General features: G+C 41.5%; 1 protein-coding gene across 9 annotated transcripts in view; it reads right to left on the reverse strand.

The window, feature by feature from the left end:
• Positions 1-949: 949 nt before the first annotated feature.
• Positions 950-13,666, reverse strand: part of B3GALT1 (beta-1,3-galactosyltransferase 1) — a 570,539-nt gene continuing 557,822 nt past the window's right edge. For 7 of the 9 annotated variants that reach the window (XM_025261083.3, XM_025261075.3, XM_044934380.2 and 4 more), the window contains one exon: positions 950-5,875. In XM_025261083.3, the coding sequence (XP_025116868.1) occupies positions 4,666-5,646 (981 nt within the window). In that variant the 5' untranslated portion in view covers positions 5,647-5,875 and the 3' untranslated portion in view covers positions 950-4,665. Of the gene's footprint in view, positions 5,876-11,727; positions 12,506-13,442; position 13,666 lie in introns of those variants that run through there. The other 2 variants (XM_025261138.3, XR_006547559.2) reach the window with 2 other exon arrangements.

Genomic DNA, 13,666 nt, shown 5'->3' on the forward strand with positions numbered 1-13,666 from the left:
GGATTGAGAGAGTAGCACGGACATATGTATAAATATATGTTACCGTGTGTAAAACAGATAGCTAGTGAGAAGCTGCTGTACAGCACAGGAAGCAGCTTGGTGCTCTGTGATGACCTGGGGGGGTAGGGGGGAGGCTCAAGAGGAAAGGGATATATGTACACATATAGCTGATGTACTTTGTTGTACAGCAGAAACTAACACAGCACTGTAAAGCAATTACACTCCAATTATAAAATTTTTTAAAAGTCACATTGAATACAAGTCTTATTTCATGTTTTTATGTTCTACTCACATTTCAACTCACCTGATAGACTTTACCTTTTGAACTTTGGGGTGCAGGTTAGTAGATCCAAAGCTTAATGTCAATTAAAAAGTGAAGACCTATTTGGCTAGATCAGATTGATAATAGAAAGGAAACTTTACCTCTTAAAGAGCTATTAGTCTCTTGCTTGCAAAGTCAGGTATCAGCAATCAGCATCTACTTGTTAGCTGCAAAGAATGCCTGACTGATATTTTTCCAGTCTCATCAAACTTTTAAGAGTATGCAATATTCCAAAGGATACATGTATGTGAAATGTAAGGATGACACTTTAGCCTTGGATTTGACATGTCCTGATTCACCGCACATTATCAACATAATGCTCTTTGGATTTGAATTTGTTGGCATGTTCAACCATTACAATTTAACAGAGAGACTTACGTGAAGCTGCCAAGGGGCAGCAAGGATAGTAGTTTCCTAAATCCTGGAGTAGTCCATAGTCTACTAAACCAAGTCATCTCTGAGTTGACTATCAAGTTGCTATGGGCTCTTGTGCACAAGCTCCAAGTGATTTGAACTGTCACTGATATTGAGGTTGTGAGGAAGGTTAACAAGACAACAGGACATCAGCTAATTCCAATAATCACATCTCGCCAGAGAGATTCTTTCAGAAAAGAAGCCAAGTGGAAAGTCTGTTCTGCTTCTGTTTATTTGTCCCCATGGTTTAAAAAATCAGCTTTATGGAGCCATAATCTTCCTCATGACAGATGGGCTTATACATTAGCATCGTGCTCTCAATCAACAATTTACATTTCATAAGGAAGGTGAAGAAACTGAATGTAAAGACATTTTCAGCATCTATTTTTCAGTTTTATAACACTGATACAAAAAATAGTATTCTGATTAGCAGCTTGATTGGCAACCCATGTAACCCTAAGTTGTACTACAAAACTGGAGAGTGCACTTTTACAGACAATTACATTTGGTGAAACAGTATGTACAATTTTGACAAATAAATACATAAATACAATCATTCATATATAACGACGTACCTAAATGTCAATTATCATCAACAAGCGTTTCTAGTAAATTACTTCTTTCATTCACAAGTTACTTTGTTGCTTATAAAAACTATCTTCACCTTTACAGAAGAAATTACATAATCAATTCCCCCCTAAACCCACATATTAGGAAAGGTAGAAAATGAATCCCAGATGTTTTATGGAAATATTTCAGTCTTTTAATAGAAGAAATTTGATTGAAAAACTCCTTCCTTAGCTTCTCTGTAAAGAGTTTCTTTTCCCCATGTCATGTCACACAAAGGGGTTTTGTTCTTCTGAATTTATTTCAAATTGAAAATTATCTTCATTTTTTGATTTTGATTTTTAAAAATACAATAATATATATTGAAACTGACATTTGCTCCAATATAAGAAGACACAAAGCCACGCAAACTAGCCACCAAAGACAGACTTTTCCCCCCCAAAAAAAATTTTTAATGAAAATTTAAGAGTATAGACATGAAGTATTGATATCTTTTGTTATCTGATGCATAATGAACAAAACAAGTGGGGGGACAGTCAGAAGGTTTTCCTAAAATTGTCTGAATTGACTTCTGGTAAAATGCTGTCTGAAACACTATTTTATGTCAAAGAAATAATAATAAGTTTAAAAATGGCTTAACAAATCATTGATTTGTTAACTAATACTAATTTGGCCAGTGTCATAAAATTAGCAAAAGTAGAAAATTAGAGCTTTTTCCCGATCACTTGATTTAAACATTTTTGGAACATTCAAAAAACAAAGGGCAACCATGCTTTAGGCTATTGAAACTGGACAAATGACCTTGCCTCACCAAGTTCCATGCAGAAGGAAATGTACATAGCAAGCAGATTCTAGCAATACATACAGCTGGGAAGAAGAAAAAAAAAATGCCTTTAAAAATATATACATATGGTTTTTGATGAATATTTACATGTTTGTCACATGGGTATTACTTAGCATAAAAAAGTTAGGAAATAGTTCTTTAAGACATGATTCTCGACTTTTGCTCCTTTTCAAGACTAGGGCTCTATTCATAATGTACTCACACACACTTATAAGTGACCCACAGATGTATACATGTGATGTTTATAATGTGCAGTTCCTTGACACTGAAGGTGGCTCGACTGAGCACAAGGTAAACGCAAGACGTTGGCATAAGACTGGGCCTTGATTCGACTACATGATGGACAGGCAAACTAAGTTCAGAGTTGTGAGACTTTTCCAGCGATTGGAACTCACAGCAGTTGCGAGTTGGAGGTTTGAGGGTGGCTCGCCTTGTGCTGATCCATTTTTCTCCAGGCTACCTAATGTTATTATCTAATCAAACTCAGCGGTCCTGCTGACTTGAGATGAAGATGTATTAAGGGACAGGAAGGTCTGTCTCCTATTAGGTTCTCTTGGGCTGGAGACGAGAGATTCAGTGTTTTCAAGAAATAAGCCTTGATTTCCATTTGTACATTTCATCTGCTTATTTGCTATCAACTCCTAGAGGGGCTTGCAAAGGGCAGGTTTAAAAAAAAGGTATACTCTTTCAGTTGTGGCGCTTTCTTTGAATGGAAGCAAACAGAAGTTTTCTAATGAGTGCTGGAAATGTGCAATGTGTGGATTTGCTGAGTGTCTATTCTTCTGCCAGAGGTGGACTACCTCTGCCAGGCTTCAAAGTTCTTACTGAGAACCCAGACCAAATGTTTCCCGAGATCTAACTGGATGTGATACATTTTGCAAAGCGTGTGCTTCAGTGACTGTAATGTACCCACAGCCAGAGGCTCCTCCCTTAAGAAAGGCAGCTGCCTTTCCTGTCAGCATCCTGGGATATCAAGGCAATGCACTGAAGTAATAACTTATTCATTGAAACCAGAAGAAATGACAGAGAAATCGAAGCCTTCCCAAGCACCTAACATATTCAAGGAAAAGTCAGTCTTAGAAGAATCAGGTGCACTAATAGTTATATTTGATCTGTATTTTGGCAGATATTATACTACAATGATGTTACTACTACTGATGACCATCATGGCAATTATGTAGTTATTTTAACATTTAGCATAATGCATGATACACTGCTTTAAGTAGCACCTTTAAAACTAAGGATCCCCAAAAATTTAGCAAATGCAATTTGCTCTCACAGCACCTGTAAGGTAGGTGTTTTTTCCAGCTGTTTTATAAATGAGCGTATGGAAGCACAGCAAAGTGAGGTTGCAGGCTTACATGATTCACATGATGGCCGCCATAGAACCTGAACTCAAGCTTCCCCACCCTTCCTTCCCATAATCCTCAATCACAGAGCTTCCAGAATACCCCTGAACAGCATTGCTGTTAGAGATACTTGAATGTATCGGATGTTAAAGAGATTGCATCTATCAACACTAGACCTAAAGCCTTCAGTAACATTGCTCCTTCTTCAAATATTTTTTCATGAGCTTTGCAAATGTATGGAAGGGGCATTTGACACCAGTGCTAAGCTCATGCTAATTATAATGCACATGTAAATTTCTATTTTTTCTCTGTGTCATTTATCATCCTTCTGGCCTCCTACCGACATTTCTACACATGTGCCTGTCTGAACCAGAAACTGTAAAAGGTATTTAGTGACATTGTACGGAAGGAAGCAGGTGAAATTACATTTGGCAAAGTCTCCTTGGAGGCACCAGGTAATGTTTGTTCTGAAAGAGCAAAAACAAATCTCCTGTTTATTTATTAAGTAGCATTTTATATACATTCTACCTGCTGACCAGGTTTAATCCTTGGATCAGCAAGCAGAGTTGTCTTCCAAACAGAGAGAATATTTGATTCTCAAGTATAAATTTCCATTTTACTTAACTGCAGCCTCCCTACCAGTACTAAGTTCATTTCTTGGTGGAACTGGAAATACTGTACACATTCCATGGCAATATATGTAAAAGTTCAACGTAACACCACATGCAGTATGAATCATCACATCCAGTGTGTCTCCCTGACTGTGCTGTTTCTGAATTGTTTTTGATTAAGTGTTATTTACTTTTGCAGAAAGAATATGAAGACATTACAATGAGTTCCAGTTTCCCAGAACCAGATTTTTTTTTTTTTATCTCAGATGCACAGTATGTAAATCCTAGCCTTTGTTAGGAAGTTGCTTTTTGAGATGAATGCAGTACCTTAGGACCTGAGAATGAAATCTGGCCTTGTAAACCCATGTATTATTTCTATGAGCATAGCTTAACATGTGGAAATTGGCGATTCAAAAAAGGAACTAGGATTGGGAAGAAAAATACTTTTTATAAACCCCTTCACCAGTTCATTTCCCTTGGTGACACCGTAAAATACCTACACCCTAAGCCTCATCTCTTAAAAAAGAAAAGAAACACATATTTACATTGGTAAAAATCCTAACATCTGAGATGTTTCTTGCTTGACATGTCATTCCAGATTCTGTGCATTTCTTCTGGAGAGATCTGATGCACGGTGATCACTCGGCGGTACCTACACAAACTATAGGCCATTTTCCAGTGATTGAAGCCACTGTTCTGGAAAGGATGGATGCCCAGCTTTCGAAGACACAGTCCCACATACACATCCTCCAGGTGAAGCAGCCTGGTGTGGAGTGAGGTCTTGTAAATGAGCTCAGCCACATCAGCTGAAAAGATATAGCCGGTCCCCGAGCAGAAGGGCGGGTAGTTGCTGTCAGGGTACAAATCCCTGGGCATATACCACTTACTGCGGACATCTCGGATGGGCCCTCCGTTGATGACATAGCCGGTAAAATACCTTCTTCGTGGCTTGGTGGAGGGTTTTAAGAGTTTGTAAATAAGGTTGTCCATGTTGACAAAAATGTCGCTGTCTGTTTTCATGACATACTTGGCTTTCGCACAAAAAGTGGCCACCCATCTCATCCCCATCAAGGTTTTGAGGGTAAGGTTATGGTAGGAATCAATGAAGTCCTCCACGATGATGTCGTGAAAGATTTGGCTCTCTTGCTCCACCATCTGGTTGAGAACGGGATCGGCGTTCTTGCCCAGGAGGAACAGGGTGGCTATCTTGATCCCTTTGAAGTTGTTCTCGTCCCCCCAGGTCTCTCGGATCGCCTGGCGGGCATCGAACTCTTTATGGGTGGTGCTGATGAGGATGACAAGGAAAGGAATGTTTTTCTCACATTTGGTGGGCTCGTTTATCAGAAATTCAAAAGAATGGGGGTTTATAGGTCGAGTTCTTATGTTGCCAAAGGTGAAGTTTTTCCTTGCAACCGTCAGATGGCTGAATGGCTTGGAGCCCGTGTAGGAGGAAGTAGGGCGAGTTACGCTCAAGTACCAGAGAGCGCTGGCCCAGCACACCACGGTCAAAACGTACAAACAGGAGACCTTCGAAGCCATTGTCCTGAGAGCACGTCTATTCCCAATATTGAAGAGTATGCCTTCTTGGCATCAGTTTCTTTTCGTTTGGCAAAGGTTGCATATTACTAGGAACTTTTAAAGTTCGACAGATCAGCGTGAGTGCAGGATTGTCCATGGGTCTCAGTGGCTGTCTGGCATCTCTGTATTTAGTCTACTTTCCTCCAAACCTGAAGCAAGGGTCCATGCCTCATCAATCTTCCTCTAAACTCTGCAAAACCAATAAAGTACAGTTGTCGTTCAGATTTAGTCATTTCACATCCTCAAATAAACATAATGAGCCTGTAAGAATGACCCATGCTGATCAAAATAAACGTAGGCATGCATTTCCATCAGTATTGAAAACTCCCTGACACAGGCATTCTACCTTTCTTTCCTTGCTGGAAGGTGTTTATGGATATTCATACCTCCGTGGCATTAGCAAATATACTATAGATTATAAACTAAAGATGAACGTGAAGGAAACAGAATATTCGTAATTGTCATAAAAGATTCCCTCTTCACAAGAGGCCTTCTTTGCAGTTAAATACTTTTTGATGATAAAGTCTTCTTCTAACCAGGGAAGTCTCACACACAGTCTCGTATTTTCTCAAGTCTAAGTTATTGTTTGTTTGACTCTGATGAAGTAATCATTCTGATGAGGCTAATCTCAACACCTCCTTGCTTTCTCTAGGTCCATTCTTGAAAATGCATCGATTACCACTAGAAAATCTCAGCTGATAGTATCTCCCTTGCCTTTGCCTTTTAGAAGTCATTCCCAACTTTTCCTCACTTTCCCCTTTCTTTGGGTCTCACAAATATTACTTCCTCATTCTTTCTATGACACTTCATACAGAGAATATCCTTACTCCTCATGCACAGAGACCATGGCCCTAGTGACCTCCAGACAGTGAGCAACATTCATTTTGGAGCTGATCTAAATGGTACCGCTTTTTGTGGTTTTTAACAATTCACCCTTACGTCTCCTTGGTGAAATTATACCGTCTCCTTTGTAATTCTTTTTACTTAGTTACACTTGCCTATAAACACAGTGGGAGTGTAAGAGAGACCATGGAGCCTGGGGGCCAGAAATTCAGTGATGTGGCAGAACTCTTTAACTGGTGTTCAAATTAAAATGTTGCCCTTCAGAAGCCTAATCCCTTCTAGACCTTCAGCTGCTAGCATGTCAGTTATAAATATATGCCAGGTTACAACATCCATTCATGTAAATAATCATCTCTTCCTTCTTGGTTAGAGCAAAATGTGTCTTGGAAAACAGAGACAGCAAATAATGGAAATCAGTTTCACCAAAGTCTGCTTCAAAGAAAACTGTGCTCTTGGATGTATAGACTGTATTGAAAGAACTCAGGCAGGAGGAGAAGGGGACAACAGAGGATGAGATGGCTGGATGGCATCACCGACTCGATGGATGTGAGTTTGAGTGAACTCCAGGAGTTGGTGATGGACAGGGAGCCCTGGCATGCTGCAATTCATGGGGTCACAAAGAGTCGGACACAACTGAGCAACTGAACTGAACTGAACTGGGATTATAGACTGAAAATCATTTTTCCAAGCACAATAGTGATAATGAAATGAAAAGACCTGATGGGCAACAGGGGAGGCAACACACACCTTCTTGTCTACGCCAAGCACTGCTGTGAGTATATGATACGTATGAGGCCAGCAATAACTCAGTGTAGTTATGGTTCTAACTAAATGAACATCAGAATGGCTTCAAGCAGCATGACTCCAGGCACAGTCACACCTCCATCCAACCCATATTAAACACTCTGTAAACATAGGCTCCAGTATCCCTGGCCTTCTGGAGGGAATTTCTGCTCTAAGTTGCACTGAAGGTGATTTAAAAAAAAAAAAAAAAAAAGGGTGAGAAGTACAACAAGCTTTGAAACTTTAAGCAGTAAGTCAAAGGAAGTGAGAGAAATCAGCAATAGAGAATTTAGTAAAGGACTTCTCACCTTGGGATATACAGACATCGCCTCCATTTGAATGCCACAGGGATGTGAGTGAGTCTCAAGACGGGACTAGAAACCAAACTTTCTCCACCACTGTCCTAGCCTAGGATCTGATTCTTAGGAGCTTGCCTTTATCATCATATATGATGATATAAGCCCTTGTCACCTTTCATACTTTTCTATTAAACTGTGAGCCACCTATCATTGAGCTGTTAAGGGACTACCCAAAAGCATCAACTGGAAGAGGCTTCTATCCAGTTCTCTTCTGGAGTCACTAATCAAGCTATCAATGGAGGGGTGGGTTAAGAATGGGGCGTGTGACATGCTGGAGAAACAGAAATAGAACCCAAACGCCTCCTCAAGGAACTCATAATCCAGGAGGAAAGACCTCAAGTAAATGATTATGATTAGAACAGTGGGATAAACATTTTCATCATAAGGCAAATGGAGTACACAGGACAGCTGGGCTGGGCCTGGGAGACCTAGGGATGGTCCTGCAGAATGTGCAGAGTTCTGCTCCAAAGGGCACCATTCTCCTTATACTGCAAAATCAATCCCACTCCTCCATCCCCTCCCAGAGTTTAACAAAGAGGTTGCCTTGGGAACAATGGCAAGGAAAGCTCAGAAAAGCTATCCAGGCTGAATCTTCAAGGACATCTAGGAATTATCTGGATGAGGGTTGGGCATTTTAGGCAGAGGGAACAGCATATGCCAAGTCAAAAAGTGAGAGAGCCTGTCATGTGCCAGGACTGTAAAGGAAGAGGAGACGGTGATGGAGGTGGTACTTACAGAGACAGGCAGGGGGCAGATGGTGAGTGGCACTCAGAAACTGTTTGAGCTAAGTATCTGGTTACCCATCTTTGCAGTCTAAAGGGTGTAAAGGAGGATTTTTACCTTCCCCAAATCCTGTGCACTGATTTTCAAGAGCAATTCATTCCTCCACATAAAGGATATCTATCTCCCATAGTTCTATGCCCCAGAAGAATAAGTGAAAATTCATTTTATCTGGTAACTTTCTGGTAAGATTTTCTAGCAGAAGAGACTCCATAAATATAGGTACCTGAGCAATTTAAAAAGAGCTAACAGAGGGAGAAACAGAAGAGGAATAGGCGAGAGCATGAAGTGAGTACATATATTTACAAACATTTTCATAGAAGAATGAGCATTCTTCCCTATTCAGCTAACAAACATGATGCTTCTTGCCACTGTTACTGCAGGTCTCATTTAAAAATATATATAGTGCACCAGGGGCCTCTCTGGTGGCTTCTCAAGATGGCAAAGAATCTGCCTGCAATGTGGGAGACCTGGGTTTGATTCGTGGGTCAGGAAGATCCCCTGGAGAAGGGAACAGCTACCCACTCTGGTATTCTTGCCTGGAGAATTCCATAGACGGAGGAGCCAGGGGGTTGCAAAGAGCCAGACTCGACTCAGCGACTAACAATTTCACTTACTTTGGTCTTCCCTGGTAGCTCAGCTGGTAAAGAATCTGCCTGCAATGTAGGAGACCCCAGTTTGATTCCTCGGTCAGGTAGATCCCCTAGAGAGGAGTTAGGCTACCCACTTCAGTATTCTTGGGCTTCCCTGGTGGGTCAGATGGTAAAGAATCCACCTGCCATGTGGGAGACTGGGGTTCAATCTCTGGGTTGGGAAGATCCCCTGGAGAAGGGCATGACAACCCCCTCCAGTATTCTTGCCTGGAGAATCCAATGGTCAGAGGAGCCTGGTGGGCTTCAGTCCATGGGGTCGCAAAGGGCTGGACACGACTGAGTGACTAAGCACAGCGCACAGTACACCAGGCACTGTGCTGTGTGCTGCATTTGATGTCATGGATTTCACAGAACTTTCTTGCTCACAGTGTTCCAAGAGAGGGATTTTCTCCATTTTACAGATGAGGGGATGGCAACTCAGAGATACTAAGTAGCTTGTTCAAGGCCACACATTAGGTGAGTGACCAGGTAAGTAGTCTCCCCAAGCTTCCTAAGGCCTGTTAGGACACAGGCAAAATCCTTGGCACAGGAAAGCCCAGGGTGGAAAGGAGCATCTTGGGCTGCTGTCCTCCCAGAGACACAGGTTTATTTTCTTAGATGTGTGTCCATCGCTTGAATTTTTTTTTCTTAATTCATTTTGGTTTGCTACACATCACACCACATCAGTTCTGTGGGGCTCCCCAATCAACAAAAAAATTCTGATTTGCAAAGAGCAGATTGAAGGTGAAGATGCTGGGGGTAGGGGTACCAGCTGTAGATGTTGAAGAGGTTCAGAAACACTGTAGTTTCTTTTCTCTGAAGTCCTGCAAAAACACACACACTGAAAGAATCACTCTTTCTATTGAGTTTTTGTTTTTTTCAGACAAGAACAGAAGTAGGCGCAGTGCTACATCTCGGTCCCCCATAAAAGAGAGGCTTTGAAATGGGAAAAGAAATCAGCCAGAATCTAAGGAGTAGCCAAGGATACTGTGGACCCACAGCAAGGGGTGCTCAAAAATGTCCTTTTTGCTCATAACCAAACAGATTTCCCAGGTGGTCAAGCAAGCACAGAGATATGCCTCTGGACCAGAAAGAGTAATATAAATAAAGAGAGGAGAGAGTAGCCTGGTGCATTGAAGTCTAAAGGGTAATTTCCTGTATGTTGGATGAAGTTGTTGGTAATGGACCAGATACTCTTGTTTTACTCCTTGAGTAACTTGCCCTGTAGTTTTCTGTGTCTCAGTGGCCTTGGGTGTAAAATAAGGGCAAAAATAGCATCTGCTTTGCTTCCATATCCATTATAGGTATTGAATTGCTGGGGAGAGAATGCTAGGCAAGCAGATGATATTGGGATATAAACAGCACGTTCCAATGGGGCGAGGGGCTTCTGTCAGTCCATGGGTTCAGGATTTGGGATCCAAGCACATGTATTGATCGATTCTTCTAAATACGTAGGATTGCCTGCAAAGATTTTCCTGCTAGAGAACTCTATTTTCTTCCCGGAAAACTCAAGGCTGAAAGTCCACTGAAAAGTTAAGAAAATTCATCAGCTTAATAGTTCTGGGGAAGGAGTGAGTGGAATCCTCCAGAGAGCAGAATCCTCCAGAGAGCTCCTTCAGTTTTACAAAATTGAAACAAAACAAAACAAAGCAAATCCCTGTTTAACAGACACCTTAATGTATAAGTAAAATAGCAAGTGGCACAGATAATATTTGTTACTCCTTTTAAGCATCCTTCCCTCGTGGCTCCAATGGTACAGAATCTGCCTGCAATGCAGGAGACCTGGATTCAATCCCTGGGTCGGGAGGATCCCCTGGAGAAGAGAACAGCTACCCACTCCAGTACTCTTGCCTGGAAAATCCCATGGATAGAGGAGCCTGGTGGGCTACAGTCCATGGGGTTGCAGAGAGTTGGACATGACTGAGCGACTAACACAGACTACAAGGACTGACTACACATTAACTTGTCATCCATTAAATGCAAATCCCTCCATGTAGAAACATTTAAGTACAATATTTAAAAGATTCCCACCCACCCCCACCCCAGGGCCTTTCTGTATCACAGGTTACCTTCATTCATAGAACTTCTGTAACCATCCACCTTCACGTTTCAGAAAGTTAATGGGGCAGAATTTTCAATTTGAGAGGCACATGTTTCTCCTAGAAATTGCATCTTGGATAGTCTGTTATTTTGAATAACTTATTGTTTTTAAGTCTCTGAATTTGTGAAAAGTTCTGTTGTATAGCCAGAGGTCAGTCCTAATAACAAGTGGGTAGTGTCCCTTGGGTGATGTATGCATGGTTTGGGTGCCACGTTCATGTCCTCCATCATAGTTCAAGCAGGCACAAGTCAACTCTGACTTCCTAAACCTCAGTTAGCACTGAGCTGGCTTCACAATTATTTTAGCTGCCCTGCACCCACGGGTAAGCTGCTAAGTCGCTTCAGTCATGTCCGACTTTGTGCAACCCCATGGACTGCAGCCTACCAGGCTCCTCCATCCATGGGATTTTCCAGGCAACAGTACTGGAGTGGGGTGCCATTGCCACGGGTAAGGGCTCCCAGCAAATGGCCTGCTTTCATGTCCTCTGTCTTAAGGAATATAACAGCTCCTTCACTGGCTCAGCAGAGATGCACTGAACACCTACCTGCTGACACCGGGCTCTGTTTTCTAAGATGGTAAGATGGATGGAGAGCTTACTTTCTAGGAGAGGTAGGCAGATATTAAACACATGATAAATGAAGGAAAAAATACATTCAGATAGAGATACATGCTGTGCTACAAATAAAGTGAAGCGGTGGGGGATGGAGACTGAACAGAGTTGCAAGGGGACAGGGCTACTTTGGTTAGATTGGTCAGTCTCTAAGAGGGGGACAGTGGAGTTGGGAACAGAAGGTCTCAAGTATTTCTGATTCAGTTCTTGAGTCTTTTACTAAGTTTTTCTTTCTTTGCTTGGCTCTTTGGGATAAATGCTTTCTTAGGAACATATTTTTGGTTTTTGATCTCTGCCCTTCTCTTGTTTTTTGGGTTTTCTTGGCTTCATGTTTCTCAGCTATGGCCTTTCCACGCACTCTTGCAAATGTCCTACATGCCTAGAGATGTAGGTTAGCTACTGTATTCATTGGCTAGGGATTCTGTGACAAAGAAACACAGAGTAGGAACTTAAATGAGGTACGTTTATTGCTTCACAGTCCTAAAGGCTGGAAGTCTGAACAGATGTTGGCTGGGTTCACTTCTTCCAAGGGCTCTGAGGGAAAATCTGTCCCATGCCTCTCTCCTACCTTTGGGCATACTGTTGGCCATCTTCGGTGCCCCAGGGTTGTAAATGCATCACCCAGATCTTTGCCTTCATCTTTCCTTGGTGTTCTGCTTGTTTGTGTCTCTGTGTCCAAATTTCTCCTTTTTATAAGGATTGTCTGTGCTCATACTCAGTCATGTCTGGCAACCCTTTGGAATGTAGCCCACCAGGCTCCTCTGTCCATGAGATTCTCCAGGCAAGGACACTGGAGTGTGTTGCCATTTCCTCATGCAGGGGATCTTCCTGATCCAGGGATTGAACCTGTGTCTCCTGCATTGCAGGCGGATTCTTTACCCACTGAGCCATCAGGGAAGCCCCTTTATAAGGACACTAGTCATATTAAATTAGGGCTCACCCTCATGACTTCATTTAAAAACACTGTTTCCAAACAAGGTCACCTTCTGAGGCACTGGGCTAGGACTTCAGTGTGTCTATTTGGAGAGACATAATCCCATTCATAACTACTTTCCTGGGTAGCAAGAAAATGAAATATTTTGCTCCACAAGAATTCACTACTCCACACATTTTATTTTCTTGATTTAAGCACAGGAATTCTTGGGTTTTGGTAAATTAACTTTGAAAGGATGAACGATTTGTAACTGTTAACAGCATTCAAAGGAGGATGAAACATGCGTGTGTAATGGGACACAAACTTTGGTTTGCTTTTACATTAGAAACAAAGCTAGTTCAGATTATATGTTAAGAGCACGTGAAGAATATGACACAATTTGTTTATCTTACTTAAGCAGCCTTTTGTTCCTGCCACTTCTCTTTCCCTGGAACCTTCCTTAAAAACTAATTAGTTGAGAAAGCTAAGTCAGGGCTGTGGCGAATTTTCCAAAAGCTTGGGGGCCAACAGTTCTTGAAATACTGATCTGGCTTCTAGAAAATAAGGACAATTCTCCAGTGTCACCTCAAATTAACAGCATTTTTATTCTTCAGAACAAATTTTGAATATTTAGAGGCCATGGAGGAGTACAAAAATGGTCTTAATGTTAAAATCTACATAGTAACTTTAAATTCATGGTGCAGAAAGATAAACCAGTTGAAAAGAAAAAAAGCCCTTTTGTAATTAGTTCAAATAGAGGAATGAAAACAAGACAAATTCAGAGAGAGAGAGAGAAGGCTAAATACTAGTGCTTATAAAATGCTCTTGAAATGAATGCGAAGCTGGCTGTACAATGCATCACGGTGGTGAGTAGGTAAGAGATTCGTTCTGAAAAGTGTTTTGATCTCAGATAACTTTGCTCACAGCCAGTGAATCAGTGAAATCAAAGAATCTTCGCTC

The sequence above is a fragment of the Bubalus bubalis genome, chromosome 2, assembly GCF_019923935.1.
Source record: "Bubalus bubalis isolate 160015118507 breed Murrah chromosome 2, NDDB_SH_1, whole genome shotgun sequence".
Lineage (NCBI taxonomy): Eukaryota > Metazoa > Chordata > Mammalia > Artiodactyla > Bovidae > Bubalus > Bubalus bubalis.